General features: G+C 55.3%; 2 protein-coding genes across 5 annotated transcripts; one reads left to right on the top strand and one right to left on the bottom strand.

Moving 5' to 3' along the window:
- Nucleotides 1-972: 972 nt before the first annotated feature.
- On the top strand, nt 973-12,410 carry FCHSD1 (FCH and double SH3 domains 1). 3 transcript variants are annotated; one of them, XM_014483220.2, is made up of 20 exons: nt 973-1,038; nt 1,273-1,370; nt 1,956-2,001; nt 2,377-2,444; nt 2,771-2,906; nt 2,993-3,129; nt 3,226-3,289; nt 4,418-4,546; nt 4,981-5,103; nt 5,291-5,386; nt 6,024-6,149; nt 6,560-6,664; nt 6,852-7,013; nt 7,867-7,995; nt 8,072-8,155; nt 8,322-8,439; nt 8,545-8,765; nt 9,491-9,578; nt 10,760-10,815; nt 10,940-12,410. In XM_014483220.2, the coding sequence occupies exons 1-20, from the start codon at nt 1,018-1,020 to the stop codon at nt 11,003-11,005; spliced, it is 2,073 nt and encodes a 690-aa protein (XP_014338706.1). In that variant the 5' UTR covers nt 973-1,017; the 3' UTR covers nt 11,006-12,410. The 3 variants fall into 3 exon arrangements, with proteins under 3 accessions (XP_014338706.1, XP_005910557.1, XP_070230611.1); XM_005910495.2 differs by having other exon boundaries at nt 2,765-2,906; XM_070374510.1 differs by lacking the exons at nt 973-1,038; nt 1,273-1,370 and having other exon boundaries at nt 1,970-2,001; nt 2,767-2,906.
- On the bottom strand, nt 11,721-15,564 carry RELL2 (RELT like 2). 2 transcript variants are annotated; one of them, XM_005910494.2, is made up of 8 exons: nt 14,802-15,564; nt 14,142-14,381; nt 13,694-13,759; nt 13,532-13,598; nt 12,896-13,081; nt 12,247-12,622; nt 12,098-12,131; nt 11,721-11,855 (listed from the first exon to the last, which is right to left on the bottom strand). In XM_005910494.2, the coding sequence occupies exons 2-7, from the start codon at nt 14,323-14,325 to the stop codon at nt 12,099-12,101; spliced, it is 912 nt and encodes a 303-aa protein (XP_005910556.1). In that variant the 5' UTR covers nt 14,326-14,381; nt 14,802-15,564; the 3' UTR covers nt 11,721-11,855; nt 12,098. The 2 variants fall into 2 exon arrangements, with proteins under 2 accessions (XP_005910556.1, XP_014338707.1); XM_014483221.2 differs by having other exon boundaries at nt 14,809-15,564.
- Nucleotides 15,565-15,649: the final 85 nt, after the last annotated feature.

The following is a 15,649-nucleotide window of genomic DNA, read 5'->3' as shown; positions in this document are numbered from 1 at the left end:
ATGTGGGGGTAGAAGGGAAGGCACATAGACTCTGGGTTTCTGACTTTACTCACTGTATGGAGAATGGTTCCATTTAGTATGTTAACTGGGAGAGGTGACTGGGGAAGGATCAGGTGGAAGGAGCTGTTTTAAAAGTTTGAGGTACCTATTTAGATCTCCTGAGGTGATCTTCATGGAGGTGAGCTGTTGGAAATACGAATCTGGAATTTGGGCCACAGATACCTACCTGCCTTTTCCAAGTCGGGTGTGGTGAGGAGGTGTGAGCCACGTAAAGGTGAGAAGGATGAGGAAAGGGCGTGCACATCTCCAGAAGGCAGTGCAGGGGTGGGGTGGAGCAGGGGTGCAGAACCTTAAGGGTGCAGAACCTAAAGGTGATAGAGGCTTTCTAGGCCACAGGTCCCCACGTTCATCTCCCAGCTCACGCCCGCTGGTTGTTTCTTCTCCATTGGCCCAGGATGTACCTGTCTTTTCCTCTGGTACTGGTTCCTTCCTGGCTCCAGGCGTCTTTCTCATCCTCGCTCACACGCCGGCTTTTCCAGTTCAGTGGGAATTGGGAAAAGGCCTTGGACCAGCCCTGTTTCCCTCATCAGACGCATCTTCAATGAGGCATCCAGTGATTCAGTTTTCCTGGTCATAGATTGAGTTCCTCGCCGTCTTTCAGCCGTCGCGTCAGGATTGGAGATCTGCATATGTAAATGAATGATTAGAAATAATTATGGGCTGAGTCAGCAGCTCCCTACTAGAAATAGAACCCAGGCGTCTTGACACAGAAACCTGAGGTTTCCCCCTACTGTCCAGCGGACGCGGCGTCCACCGGGCGGCGCGGACCCTTTCCGGGGTATTCGCAGCAGTAACGGAGGTTCAGTTTCTCTGCGGCCCCCTCGCGCTCTGCCGCGCAGCAAGTAGACTGACCAGGCGTGGGCGGGGCGAGGGCGGAGCCGGACAGGGGCGGGGCTTACATGTGGGCGGGGCTTCCTCGAGTTCCGGAGTCGAGTCGCTGCCTGGGCCGGAGCGGAGATGCAGCCGCCGCCCCGAAAAGTGAGCTTGGCCTGGAAACAGGGACTCCTGGCGGGCTGGGGGAGTGATGGGGACCAAGCGGGCACTAGACCTGCCCGGGGGGGGTCGAAGAGTAGGAAGGGGTCAAAGGCCAACCCAGAAGTAACCGAGGAAACATCCCAGCTCCTCCTTGGCCCCGCCCCCTCACCGCTCCCAGCGCGGAGTGTTTTTCAGGTCCTCGCGCCAGGGGTCTTCATCTTCTTTTTACCCCTACAGGTGAAGCCGGCCCAGGAGGTGAAGCTTCGCTTCCTGGAGCAGCTGAGCATCCTTCAGACCCGGCAGCAGAGAGAGGCAGACCTACTGGAGGATATCAGGTAACCCCTGACCCCTCCACATACCCCCACTTTCTCTGTCACATGCTCCGCCCCTTCTCCAACATACTACAGCTGTCGGGGTGGGCGGGGGTGAAGAGCTCTCCAACCTGCCCATTCAAGTCCTTCACCTTAGGCCTCTCTCATACCGGATAGGTATTATCCTTGTGCCCACTCCAACACATATAAACACACTGGGACCCTCCCTCAAAGCCTTTCAGTCCACACCGGCCCGCCACCCCCACAATCAAGCTTTGTGCAGAAGCCGCCCCCCCCACCCCCACCCCAGGCCTGTTGGAAGGCTGGCGGACTCTGTACCCAGGCCCCCATGCGTCCTCACCTCCAAGCCCACAGATGGTTCTCCAGGGGTGGGGAAGATCCTGCTGAGTCTCTGAGCACTGAGGTGCGGTTGTCCTGTGCTGCGGCTGCCCGAGGTGATCTCAAGGACTCTCTCTTCAGTGTCAGTGTAGTCACACTCTAGGCCTGACTCCCCACTCCTTCCTGACCATGCTGAAGAGAGGATGGAGGGTGGGAGAAATGGACCAAACAGTAACACCACCCCCACCCCACCCTCCCCAATCTCCACAGATCCTACAGCAAGCAGAGGGCAGCCATTGAACGGGAGTATGGACAGGTATGGGACTCTTCTCTGGACCTTTCCTTTTGTTCTGGCCTCCTTTACACCACCAGCAGTGTGGCTCCACACATACTCTTGTTCTGGTCAAGAGCATGTGCCTAGAATCAGGCACGTGTGTGTCAAGTCCCTGCTGTGGTACTATTAAGTTGTGTGACCTTGGACAAGTTACTTAACCTTCTGGGCCTCAATTTCTTTCTCTGTAAAATGGGAATAACAATAATTGTATCTTCACACAGGGTTCTTGCAAGGATGGAATAAGTTAATGCATGTAAAGCTCTTAGCAAAGTGAGGGGTATTATCATATTCTGGTCCTGTGTTCTCATGTATGGGGTCTTTGAAAGGGAATTGGGTCTGTGATGGTTTTCCCACCAGGCACTCCAGAAACTGGCTGGGCCATTCTTGAAGAGGGAAGGACACCGGAGTGGGGAGATGGACAGCAGGTGAGTCCCACAGTGGGGTGGGGTGGGGGGAACTGGGAGCCAAGAAGGAATGAGGCACTCAACCCCAGGAACCTGTGGGGAGGGCACGTGAGCTGTAGGTGGAGCTGATACAGCAGGAGGAGAGCAGCTGACCCAGCAAGGACACTGGATGGCGGTGGAGGGCATGAGGGATCCTTGTGGCTGAGATAATGGGCGGATCGATCGATGGGCTCCCAGACGAGGGGGAAGGGAAAGCTGTCTGTCTCCCATGGTGCTGGGAGGAGGGTGTCTCGTGAAGCTTTGGAGTGCTCCCCTCCTTAACACAGTCTTTCTCTGGGGAGAGGCAGGATGGTGTTCGGTGCCTGGCGCTGCCTGCTAGATGCCACTGTGGCTGGGGGCCAAGCCCGGCTCCAGGCATCTGACCGATACCGTGACCTGGCTGGGGGCACGGGGCGGAGTGCTAAGGAGCAGGTGCTTCGGAAGGTATGGTTCAGTGGATGGGGTGAAGGAAGGGCTAACTCAGGGATGGAGGTGGCCTGGATCAGGACTTCCTGTGTCCACGCCCCTAGGGAGCAGAGAACCTCCAGAGGGCACAGGCTGAGGTGCTGCAGTCTGTCCGGGAGCTGAGCCGAAGCCGAAAGCTGTATGGGCAGCGGGAACGCGTGTGGGCCTTGGCCCAGGAGAAGGCGGCTGATGTCCAGGCCAGGTGGGCTGATGGGGAGCTGAGAAGCCTGGGGACAGGGTGTAGAGCCAAGGCACCATGGCTGGGTCTGACCTCCACTCCTTTCCTTTGCCCGCACAGGCTTAACCGAAGTGACCATGGCCTCTTTCACACTCGGACCAGTCTTCAGAAACTCAGCACCAAGGTTCAGAGGATGTGGGCATGAGTGGGGACAGGGAGAGGTGGACAGATTAGTCTAGTGGCTTGGAACCCAGGGGCATAAGTCAGAGGGACTGGGATGAATCCAGGCTACTGTACTTCCTTGGTGCATGACCTTGGTAAACTTGTTCTCTCCGAGACTCATTTTCATCTATAAAATAGACATAGTACCTTTATTTTTCGTTCCTTTTTTATGCACTTATTGAGGACTTTTATGTACTAGGCATTGTTCGAAACACGGGGGATACAGTGGGGAACACTACCAGTAGAGTTCCTGCTTTCACAGCCTGATTAGGGGGGACAGATAGTAAATAAACAAAGACTCAGAATAAATGAAAAGAAAAGAAGGTCCTTTGATAAAGCATAACAGGGGAGTGTAATTTAGAGGGCTGCTACTGCTGCTAAGTCACTTCAGTCGTGTCCGACTCTGTGCGACCCCATAGATGGCAGCCCACCAGGCTTCCCCATCCATGGGATACTCCAGGCAAGAGTACTGGAATGGGTTGCCATTTCCTCCTCCAGTGCATGAAAGTGAAAAGTGAAAGTGAAGTCGCTCAGTCGTGTCTGACTTGTAGCGACCCTGTGGACTGCAGCCCATCAGGCTGCTCCATCCATGGGATTTTCCAGGCAAGAGTACTGGAGTGGGGTGCCATTGCCTTCTCCAATTTAGAGGGAAAGCCTCCCTAAACAGGTGGGTTGAATATCAAGAAGGAACCAACTGTGCAAAGATGTAGGAGAAGAACACTCTAGGGAGAGGCAGTGATAAGTGCAAAGGCTCTGAGGTGAGAATAACTTTGTAGGCTCAAGGAACTGAGAGAAAGCCAGTGTGGCTGGAGCACTGTGAGCAGGGGGACGAGCACTGTGGAAAGAGAGAAGGTGCTGGGGCCAGCTCATGTTGGCCCTGGTAGACCATGGTAAGGAGCAGGTGGGGTTTTCTTCTAAATGTATGCAGTTTCCACTAGAGGATTTTTATCAGGAGTTGTGAGTATGTAAAATTTTTAGTATAGTTTGCCAGTTATGTCAATAATGTGAGAATTCTTTCTGGATCTGGGTTGGCCTTGGAAGAACCCCAAGAGTCTAGAGCTCCCAGCTGACACTTATGTTCCTCTCCTAGCTGTCTGCCCAGTCGGCCCAGTACTCCCAGCAGCTGAGAGCAGCCCGCAATGAGTACCTGCTCAACTTGGTGGCCACCAATGCCCACCTTGACCACTACTACCAGGAAGAACTGCCAGCCCTGCTCAAGGCTAGTCTCAGCCTAGATACCCCTGCCTCTCCGCAGGGAGAGCCTCTCCCTGCTTCCCATCACTGACAGGCTGAGTAGGGCAGGGGATTTAGCCTGCTTAGAATGGGCAGAAGAGACATTCCTGGCTTCTGCTTCTAGCTGGCTGCATGACATTGTGCAGAACACTTAACCCTTCTGAACTCCTGTTTCCTCAACAGGAATAACCCCTGCTCAGACTACTTTATAAGACTAATGGGGCTCAAGGGAGAGAATGAATGTGAAAATGCTTTTTAAAGTGTTAAGTGCTATGTACACAAGAGGGTCTGTTTTTAGAAGCAATAATAATGTCTTATTCCTTCCCAATTTCCCATACCTCATGCCCATCTCCCACCCAAACCTGGACAGAGAGCCTGCTTGGGGGGAGGGTAGTGTCAGCATCTTGGGACTCTCTCCAGGCTCTGGTCAGTGAGCTGTTAGAACACCTGAGGGACCCGCTGACCTCACTGAGCCGCACGGAGCTGGAAGCTGCAGAGATGGCCCTGGAGCATGCTCGCCACGGAAGGCAAGCGACCTCCCAGGTGAGGGCTGTGCCCTATTGGAGCCCTCCAGAGATCCTCTTTACCCTTCTCTCCCAGTACAGCCCACCCCACCACATGTCTGCCCATTTCCTTCTCACCTTGTCCTTCTTCTTCCAAGAAAGGCTGGGGACAGGCTTGGAGAGGGAGCCAGTGAATGGCTGACTTTGATTTTTTTCCAACCTCCAAGGTAAGCTGGGAGCAGGATCTGGAGCTTTTTCTTCAGGAACCTGGAGTGTTTTCCCCCACCCCACCTCAGCAGTTTCAGCCAGCAGGGAATGATCAGGTGAGACCTCTGTGCTAGGTGGATCCAGGCCAGTTGTAAAGGGGACTGTGGTTTAGACCTCTCTCCCATTATTCACATCCTAGTATTAACTTTGTTGTTCTTCAGTTGCTCAGTCATGTCCGACTCTTTTGTGACCCCATGGACTGTAGCCCACCAGGCTCCTCTGTCCAGGGGATTTCCCAGGCAAGAATACTGGAGTGGGTTGCCATTTCCTTCTCCAGGGGGTCATCCCAACTCAGGGATCAAACCCACATCTCCTCCTGCATGGATAGGCAGATTCTTTACCACTGAGCCCCCAGGGAAGCCTGTGGAATTTACTTAGAGACTGTTAAACCATGGAGAGAGGGTTTCAGAACCCCAGTTCACCTCCCTCCCACCAGGACACAGATTAACACTCTTTATCCCACCCTTCTCTCTTTTCACTTCACTGTCTTTTTCATTCTCCCTCTTCCCCTCAACCTGGATCCCATTTCCAGGACTGTGTTTGTGTGTCCACACGGAAGCACACCTGTGTCCACAGTCATAGGTGTGTGCTCCCACCTGTTTGTGGGGAGGAGACAAGGAGGGAACTGCAGGGAGGAGGTGTTAAGGAGCAGCGTCAGGCAGTCCTCACATGAACAGCTCCCTGTTCATTCAGGTGTGTGTCCTGGAGCTGGAAGGAGGTGCAGGAGGTGTGGCGGGGCAGAGTGGCCTGGAGAAAGAAGTTCAACGCTGGACGAGCCGAGCTGCCCGAGACTATAAGATCCAGCATCATGGGCATCGGGTGAGGTGGGGGTGCAGGTGTTGTGGGTGGGCAAGAAATGCTGAGAGATGGGGGTCCCAGAGTCACTGAGGGATGTCATGGGGCTGTAGGCAAGAGGGAAGGGAAGAGTAATTCAAGCTGACAGTGTGGCACAGTAATTAAGAGCATAGTCTTGGGAGCAAGACTCACCTGGACTCAAATCCTGCTCTGTTGCTTTCTAGTTATATAACCCTGAGTAAGAGAGTATTGAGTGACTTCAGCTCTTTGGACCTCAGTTTCCTTGTCATTAAAATGGGGCTAATAATAGCACCCACATCCCAGGGAACATTAAATGACAGAATGCATGTGAAGCAACTAGCTAACTACCAGGTTGTTCTAAGTTGTGCCCCATGGTATCTCCACCCTCCCCCGTCCTCCACCTTCCCAACCAGGTGCTGCAGCGGCTGGAGCAGAGGCGGCAGCAGGCTCCAGAGCGAGAGGCTCCAGGCATAGAACAGCGGCTGCAGGAAGTAAGGGAGAACATCCGACGGGCCCAGGTGAGGCACCACGCTGGGGGTTTAGGGCCACTGAGATCACACCTCCTCCGGCCTCCTCCACTCCATCTGATGGTGGGGAGATTGCAAGCAGAAAGTTGTAGAGGGTGGACATATCTGGGGAGGCTCCACTCACTTCCCAAAGGCAGACCCAGCCATCACCTGGGTTGATCCCTCTTCCCCATGTCAGGTGAGCCAGGTGAAGGGGGCTGCCCGGCTGGCCCTGCTGCAGGGGGCTGGCCTGGATGTGCAGCACTGGCTGAAGCCAGCCATGACCCAGGCCCAGGATGAGGTGGAGCAGGAGCGACGGCTCAGCGAGGCCCGGCTATCCCAGAGGGACTTCTCTCCCACGGTGAGCTCCCTCCACTCCCTAGCCTTACACACCTGGGAGGGTAAAGAGCCCTAGCGAAAGCAGACCTTATGAAGCAGGAATCACAATGGTACGTAACTCAACAGGTTGTTATGAGGCTTGAATGGAATCACTTATGTGTTTAATTCTTGGCATGGTTTGTAACAGAGAGAGCTCTCAGTTAACTTCTACTGTTAGTATAGAATGGTGGTTACGAACTAAGGTCCTGAGAGCAGGCTGTAAGCAGTTTGAGTACCAGACATTCCATTTATTAGCTGTGTGATCTTGGAAAGTGATTTAAGCTTTCTGAGCATCATTTTCCTCATAAGTAAAACGAGGTTCGTAGTTCCACAAAATAACACAGGGTTATTAAGAAACTTGGCTTCTCTGGTGCCACCAGTGGTAAAGAACCCGCCTGCCCATGCAGGAGGTGCAGGAGATGTGGGTTGATCCCTGGGTCAGGAAGATCCCCTGGAGTAGGAATGACAATCCACTCCATTATTCTTGCCTGAGAAAATTCCACGGACAGAGGAGCCTGGCAGGCTATAGTCCATGGGGTTGCAAAGAGTTGACATGACTGAGTATGCACGCCATTAAGAAACTTAAACAAGACAAGGTACATAAGATACATAGCACTGTGCCTGGTACACAGTAAGCGCTCACTGCTGTAACTCTGTGATTATCATTAGTGTTTTCCTGCTCTGTGATGATGATCACCCTGTGAGCCAGGGTGAACGGTTGGGTGGTACTGTCTTGGAGGAGGATCCACAAGGTTTACGGAATGATGGAAGAGTGGGAGACACAGAGGGTACTTGAGACCAGGCCTCACAGTGATGTCTGTTCTCTGCCCCTACAGGCTGAGGATGTGGAGCTGTCTGACTTTGAGGAATGTGAGGAGACTGGGGAGCTCTTTGAGGAGCCTGCCCCCGCAGCCCTGGCCACCAGGCCCCTCCCCTGCCCTGCCCATGTGGTGTTTGGCTATCAGGTGTGAATGGGGGTAAGGACCTCAGACCAGAGGGCTAGGGGACAAGCAGTCCTGAACTCTTCTTTGTGGGGCCCAGGCAGGACGTGAGGACGAGCTGACCATCACAGAGGGCGAGTGGCTGGAGGTCATAGAGGAGGGAGATGCCGACGAATGGGTCAAGGTGGGTAGGGACCTGGGGCTCAGACCTTGGCAAGGGAGCAGTGGGAGGGACTTCTCTGTGGCCCATAAAGACCCAGCCAGAAAAGCTGGAAGCCTGAGTGCAGAAGGGCCAGGGCCGTGGACAGCTGAGGCAAGCCCACTTTCTGTTCACATGGCTGGGAGAGCAGGCTCGGAACCAGCACGGTGAGGTAGGCTTTGTCCCTGAGCGCTATCTCAACTTCGCGGACCTCTCCTTCCCTGAGAGCAGCCGTGACAGCGACAACCCTTTGGGGGCAGAGCCCACAGGTAAGAAAGGGACAAGAATTGCTGAGTCGTTGTGGCCCTGGGGTGTCATGGTCCAGGGCACGCTGCCTACCTCCTCCCCTCACCATCTCTCCTGGGCTTCTACAGCATTCCTGGCTCGTGCACTGTACAGCTACACTGGACAGAGCGCCGAGGAGCTGAGTTTCCCTGAGGGGGCGCTCATCCGCCTGCTGCCCCGGGCCCAGGATGGAGTGGATGACGGCTTCTGGAGGGGAGAATTTGGGGGCCATGTTGGGGTCTTCCCCTCCCTGCTGGTGGAGGAGCTACTTGGCCCCCCGGGGCCATCTGAACTCTCAGACCCTGAGCAGGTGAGCCTTCCTTTTCCCTGGGTCCCCAGGGATCTCTGGTTGACCCTCCCATTCACGGAGGTCCCATATTCATCTTAATACCCCATTCCCTGTATAGTGGCTTGGAGTCCCCATCTCCTTTGGCACAGAGGACAGGGAAAGCAAGGCAGTCTTCATAAGAGTTTGGTTGTCCTGTTTTAGAGCTGGATTTAAGTTCAGATTCCTATTCGATTATTTTAGGCAATGATTAGGTCTCTCTGAGCTTGTTTCTTCACATGCATGTAGAAGGGGGATAATGATATCTTTTCCAGGAGACTAGCTTTCCTGTTGTGAGATAATGGAGGTAAAACGTTAGCCCAATGGCCCCTAGGAGGTGCTTTGATATATGGTACCTATTGTTCTAGCAAGATTTTGTCACTAACTAGATCTATGATTTGGGATAGATGGTTTAATCTGAGTCTCACCTCTGACATAGTAATCATCAAATACTTCCTTCATGGGGTGGTGGTGAGGAATGAATAAATTTTTAGTGCATGTGAAGTGCCAGCAAAATGCCTGGGACATATTAAGTGTCAATACATATGGGCTGTTGAAATGTGTATCACCTACAACCCTACCCATATACAAGCATTTGGCTGCTTTCTAGCTTGGGAAGTGATGGGGCAGGAACTGAAGATGGGATGGGAGGAATAGCTGGTGAAACCTTCCCACATGCCAGGAATAAGCCTTTGCCCTCTCATTCCCAGATGCTGCCATCCCCTTCCCCTCCCAGCTTCTCCCCTCCTGCACCCACCTCTGCTGTGGATGGATCCCCTGCACCTGTCCTGCCCGGTGGTGAGTAGAAGGAGCTGGGCCCCCGGGAGGGTAAGAGACAAGAAGTCTGGGACTCTTGGGTTATACTTGGCCCCTCTACCTGCCCTCAGGAACCTCCTCCCTCAGGCTCTCTGAGGCTTGATGGTAGAAGAGTTTGGGCTTTGGAGCCAGGCCCATTGGTCAAACTCTGCCCAGACTTCCTAGCATGCAATTTAACCTGTCTGGGCCTTTACAGAGTGAGGAGGAAGGTTCCTCCCTTATTGAGTTTTGACAGTTAAAGAGATGTCTGTAGGGTACCCAGCATTGTGCTGGGCACATAGCAAGCATGCAATTAGTAACTGTTTCTCATTATTATTAAAATTAGCCAGTTATTATTAAAATTAGCCAGTTTCTCCCACAGTGTTTTCCCAATACACATCCTTAGTGTTCTTGAATCCTGCAAACATCTGGTTTGCATCATCATTTGCCTCGTCCATCTTTTCCAAAACCATCTCTTCTAAAAGGTATTTCCACTTTCTTCTCTGCACCTCTCTCCCTGACCCTGGAGGCCCTGTTACCATTTTCTGCACCCTACTTCTCCAACACCCTTAGTTTACTTTGAATCCTTTAGTGATCATTCATTGTGTTTGTTGGTGTTTCATTATTCAGTCGCTGACAGCCATTAGGGGTGGGGGTGCTCTGATCCCACCTCCCCTACTCTGGTACCTTTAGCAGGGCTGAGTATACAGCAGGTGCCCAGTAAGTGTTGAGGTTGGATGGATTGATGGATGTTATGACCCAGGTTAGTGACTATTTGTTAAATCAGAAAATATTTACAGAGTGCCATGGTCCTAGTAGCTCAGCTGGTAAAGGATCCACCTGCAATGCAGGAACCCTGGTTCAATTCCTGGGTCTGGAAGATTACCTGGAGAAGGGATAGGCTACTCAATCCAGTATTCTTGGGCTTCCCTGGTGGCTCAACTGGTAAAGAATCTGCCTGCAATGTGGGAGACCTGGGTTCAATCCCTGGGTTGGGAAGATCCCCTGGAGAAGGGAACAGCTGTCCACTCCAGTATTCTGGCCTGGAGAATTCCATGGACTGTATAGTTCATGGGGTCGCAAAGAGTTGGACACAACTGAGTGACTTTCACGGTCCTAAGTGCTGGAGATACAGAAGTGAACAAAATAAAGTCAGAAGGCTGACTTGTGGCTCTTATTTCCAGATCCAGACCTGGACTGCCCTGGGTCCCTGGACATGATGGCACCTCGACTCAGGCCGGTAAGGGCCCCTCCCTTGGAAGAGGGGTCACTCCAATTTGTCCTGTTTTATCTGCAGAGCGGAGGGAATGGATGGGATATCCCCAAGGGAAGCCTCGGGAGCACTGACTGTGTGTTTCCTACAGATGCGTCCACCGCCTCCCCCTCCAGCTAAAGCCCCGGATCCTGGCCACCCAGATCCCCTCACCTGAAGCCAGGGGGAATCTCCATCCCCCAGTGATGCTGCTGCCCCATCTCCGTGCTATCAGACTGCCCCTCCCCATGGTGATCCAAAGCGACACAGTCAAATGCTGGAATCTCCCTGATTTCCATTCTCACCTTCAGGGGTTGACATTACTTCTCTCCCCATTTCTGGGGCTGGAACCCACTCCTTTTTCCCCATGATCTTTCAGCCATCTCTAGGGCTGAAACTACCCCCTTTCTCTTCTGCCACCACCCCATCTCTAGGGTGGTGAACTACCCTGAAATCTCTGGGACTGGAATTTGTTCCCCAAAGTCTTGAGTGGCTCTGGCTTATTTGTGTCTCCACCCTGGTTCTGTGAACCACCCCACTCCAGATGCCAGAGCCACTGGGGTTGGGGCCTGGGACAGGGATAGGCCTGTCAGAAGGAGCTGGAGCCAGTATGCGAAGCAGCTGTAATGGTCTGAGTGGATTTATTGACAGTGAATAAAGGGCACAAAGCCCGAGCCAGAGCCTGGGCCTCTTGTGCCAAGAGGGCAGAGGGCCTAAGGTGCTATTGCTTTAAGGGCCCACCAAGGGCAGGGGCCTGCTCCCAGCCGCCACGCTCTAGCATATGGAGTGAGGTGATGGGGAAGGTGGGTCAGGCAGCCTGCGGGCAGGCAGGGGAAGGGGAAGAGGCTGAGGGCCAGGGATGGTACTTCTCCCCAGGTCCCCCCAGCCTGAGACTGTGCAACTCCAGGTGGAAGTAGAGTGGGTCCCTCAGCTGGGGGGCAGTGCTGTCCAGAGGAGAGGAGGGGCTTCATGCCCACCCACTCCCTGGCCTGCCAGCTGGTAGTCCGTCAGCACAGTGAAGGAGGCGGCTTGGAGGAAAGGAAGGATGACTGTTGCCTCCTATTCAAGCAGAGCCCCCACTTTTCCCCAGAGGCTGCGGGACCTTTCCTACCCGCTGGAGCACATGGCAACTCCCCACCACCAAACCAAGGAATATGTACCAAAGGCTGAGCCTGTGGTTGACCCCGGGGATTCAGGGAACCGATGGGCTGAGGTAGTTTCATATAGGGGTTGGGAGGATGAGATTGACTTGGGGCCCAGGCAGACTCACCTCACACACCCCCTGCTCCCCGTGGTGGGGACACCTGAGAGAGAGGAGGGGTGGACAATGAGAGAACAGGAGATGGGTCATACCAGTGGCCTCGCAGAGCAGGGGCAATAAGAGCTCAGCCCATTGCAGTGCTGGCCACGTCTTCATACCTGGTGATCTGAGGTGTCCTGTTTGCTTGGCTGTCCGTTTGCTTCTTTTCTGGCTGGCCCTGGGCTTGGGCCCCTCCCTCCAGCCCCAAGCATCGGCTCTGCAGAGGCTCCAGGGTTCCCCTCAAGTGCACGAGGGACTCGGCTGCTGTCCCTGAGTCCTCCATTCTGCATGGGGGTGCTGGCAAGGGCTGGGGGCTGCGGCCTCTCAGGGGGAAGGCTTTCAATGGCAGGCATCCCTGTCCTGGGTTGCCCTCCCCCAGGCCCCTGGCCGCCTCCTGGGTCCTGCCCGCCACCAGACCCCCAGCTCCTGTCCGTGGGAGAGCCATCACGATGCTCATGCAGCCCATAGCGCTTCTCAATGTGCGTCACCCGGAACCTGGGAGGGGAGGGGACACTGGGGCTTAGGGCCACCTCTCAAAGACTGCTTGGCCCTTCCCTCTGGTCAGGGACATCCTGGGTTTGAGAGCCATGTCCTTCCGATCTAAGACAGGGGAGATGGCCTCAGGTTGTGGGGCACATTGTGCAGCCTGAATCCTGCTGTAGCTCCCAGTCCAGGAAGAAAGAGCCAGGGCCCACCTTTGGAGTCAAATGCCTGAGCAGTGGACCCCCACCTCAACCTCCCTGTCGCAGGGGTACTCTATATACCCACCTGCCCACAGAAAACACGGTAGTCTCCCCAGGCCGGGGGCGACTCTTTCCTTCCTTGGAGCGTCCCTGACGGACAAGTGGGGGTCTCTTGTTGCGGCTGCAGTGGATGCACGGGGCTGAGGAGCCCAGGTGCACTGTGTGATGATGGGAGGGGGCTCCGTCTTGCAGGCTGGAGGTGGCATCCACGCTGGACGGTAGGGAGGAAGGGAGCAGGGGGGAACATTCCCATTTTTCTTCCTGTTCTGTTTGTTCCCGTTCTTTTAGCGTGCTCCTTAAACCCCCCCAGATGTCCCACTTCCCCCAGGCCGCACTATTCTTTTATTGTCTTTATCTAATAAACTGAATATGAAGATGTTACTGACCATGTGTTGTTTTCCCTCCCAGGGTTAAAAAGTGGGCAATGTTTAACCCAGGGGAGTGGCATAAGGGATGAAGGTCTAGGCTTGATGACATCTAAAGGAGAGATGTGGTTTGGAGGATTCAGGACTTTTACCAAACTTTCTTCTTCCTGTCCGTTATTCCGCCTTACTCTCCCCTGTCACCCTAATCATGCAAGGAGACTGGGAGAGGAATGTGCTTGAGGAGAGGATACTCTCCAAGGCAAGCTAAATCATACTGGCCCATGTTTCCAGCTCACCTGGACAGCTGCACTGTCCCTTCTCCTTCACTGTCCCCCAGCATCTCCTTCAGGGCCTCAGCATTGGCTGAGGGGAGAAGGAAAAGAAGGGGTCAGTGGAGGCAAAGGCAAGGGCAAGAGAAAGTTGAGGAGGTGGGGGACAAGGGGACAACCTACACCCACCTTCATTTTGGATGATGCAGCGAACAATCCTCTCTACTGTGTCCTCATTCATGTCATCGTCCTCAGCTGAAGGATGAAAGAAGTTGGTGAGGCAGCGGGAAATGGATCAACTTTGAAGGTACGTTACCTGGTGGCTTCTGTGGCTTATTGCTCAAGACCTACCCCTTTACCAAACTGCATCATGCTGTACCTTAGCATTTCAAGGGCCAGGGCAGAAAAGAAGGGAAAATCAGTGGGAGTCCAAGACTACTACCAGTGGGCACTTCCCACCCATGGTGCCTTCTCTAGCCCTGCTTTCAGGGTGGTGGCACCCCACTTGCTGACTCAAGAAAGCATTACTCTTCCCATCTTGGTCGGGATTTAGCCTGGGTCTGTTGGCCAGGAAGTGGTGTGGGGAGACGGGTGAGGGAGGAAGGTGATTGAGCCAGGTTCTAGGCTGTTCACTCACGGGGCTGGAGCTGGGCGTCATCAGGCTCCGAGCCCCTCGAGGTGCGGCAGCGGTAGCCCTTCTTCTTGAGCACGTGGCAGATCATGAAGCCTACAAGGCCCATGAGGAAGAAGACCAGCACAAGCAGGAAGAGCATGTACAGCCCATGTTGGGGCGGTTCCAGGTCAGGCTGTGGTTCCGACATGAGGCCCTGGCGGGTGAGCACGGGCCAGGGCGGCTCCTGGAGTTAGGGGGCTGCAGCTAAGGATGGGGGGAGGGTTAGGAATGCCGTCCTCAGGATTCGAGACAGACAAGCCTCTGAGGTCTGGCCCCACCCCCTACCCAACCAAGGAGCTGTCCATGCCGGGGGTGCTGGTCCGGGCCAGGGGTGTCAGACGGCGGCTGCGCAGACCCTCTTCCACGACCCTGGTCCCGCTTCCCCGACGCCCAGAGCTCCCCCTTTCCAGCTTATCCTGAGCTTTCGTCCCTCCCAAGGACACTGCAGAGCGAGATGGGACGGAATTCTCAGGCGGCCGGCACAAGGATAGCGCCTGAGTCAGCGTCCACATCTCTTCTGCGCGGGCCTGAGTCAGGCCTCCGCAGCCCCTTCCCCTTCCTCTACTGTCTCACACACACCCCCTCCCGCCTTTCGGGTTCTCCCGTCCTGGCCACCTGGCCCACCCGGTACCGGTGGTTTGGTTCTGGCTCCGGCTCCGGCTCCGGTTCCAGGGGCGTCCTAGTCCGGCTCAGGGCCCCCGACGCCCTCCCGGCGCTCATCCCTTGCTTCCTTCCCCTCCCCCCTTCGCCGCCTCAAGGGCTCCGGGCTGCGGCTGCAGATACCCGTGCCGCGGCAGGGGTGGGGGGAGGGAAGGATGGAAAGGGATGAGGGCTGGTTGGGACCGGCGACAGGCTCCGGACAACTCCAGCCGTGGAAAGGGAAGGAGAAGGGGGGCGCTGCCGCAGCCGCTCTGGGTCCCCAAAAGCCTTCGACCGCCGGCCAGGGACTAGGGGGCGGAGCCCAGGTGTGCGGGGCGGAGAGAGAGAGCCTTGCGCGCTTCTGAGCGCAAGTGTGGTGCGCGCGTGACTGCGCAGCCCCCCCACTGCCACCCGGCGACGGTGCGGTGCCGAGTCTGGGTCCGGGTGAGGAGGACGGGCAGTCAGGCGAGAGCGCTCTCCACTGGTCTATCGGGCACGCCTGGCTTGGCTCCAGCCCTCAGATGCCCCGGCTGGATGTGTAGCTGGGAATCTTCCCTAGCGGGCCGGGGGAAGCTGGCTTTCTGCACCTGAGAGGGTCAGCGTGGCCGGTTCTCCGGAGCCTCCTAGAGAGGCGACACGGCCTGCGCCCCGCTTGGGACAGGTAGCTGGACAGGATGGCTCGGCTTTCCGAGGATTTGACCCCCGCCGGGAAGGAAATGGCCCTGTCATCCTAGGACCAACGCTACTGTCCTCCCAAGCCCAGACTCTCACGCCCCAGACCTAGAAGGGCGGAGCAAGCTGAGGGCGGAACTCCGCAGGAGGCGTGGCCTGGG

This window comes from Bos mutus, chromosome 7, assembly GCF_027580195.1.
Source record: "Bos mutus isolate GX-2022 chromosome 7, NWIPB_WYAK_1.1, whole genome shotgun sequence".
Taxonomy (NCBI): Eukaryota; Metazoa; Chordata; class Mammalia; order Artiodactyla; family Bovidae; genus Bos; species Bos mutus.
Note: the sequence above shows the minus strand (reverse complement) of the source record. Positions and strands in the feature narration are given on the sequence as shown.

Bases quoted from the DNA above. Each gene is read 5' to 3' on its own strand.
- FCHSD1 (XM_005910495.2), top strand. From the start codon at position 1,018: ATGCAGCCGCCGCCCCGAAAA. The intron at 1,371-1,955 runs GTAACCCCTGAC...CAATCTCCACAG, and splicing joins GACCTACTGGAGGATATCAG to ATCCTACAGCAAGCAGAGGG. The intron at 3,290-4,417 runs GTTCAGAGGATG...TTCCTCTCCTAG, and splicing joins TTCAGAAACTCAGCACCAAG to CTGTCTGCCCAGTCGGCCCA.
- RELL2 (XM_005910494.2), bottom strand. From the start codon at position 14,325: ATGTCGGAACCACAGCCTGACCTGGAACCGCCCCAACATGGGCTGTAC. The intron at 13,082-13,531 runs GTGAGCTGGAAA...CCTACCGTCCAG, and splicing joins GGGACAGTGCAGCTGTCCAG to CGTGGATGCCACCTCCAGCC. The intron at 12,132-12,246 runs GTATGAAGACGT...CCTCTCTCTCAG, and splicing joins AGGACACCTCAGATCACCAG to GTGTCCCCACCACGGGGAGC.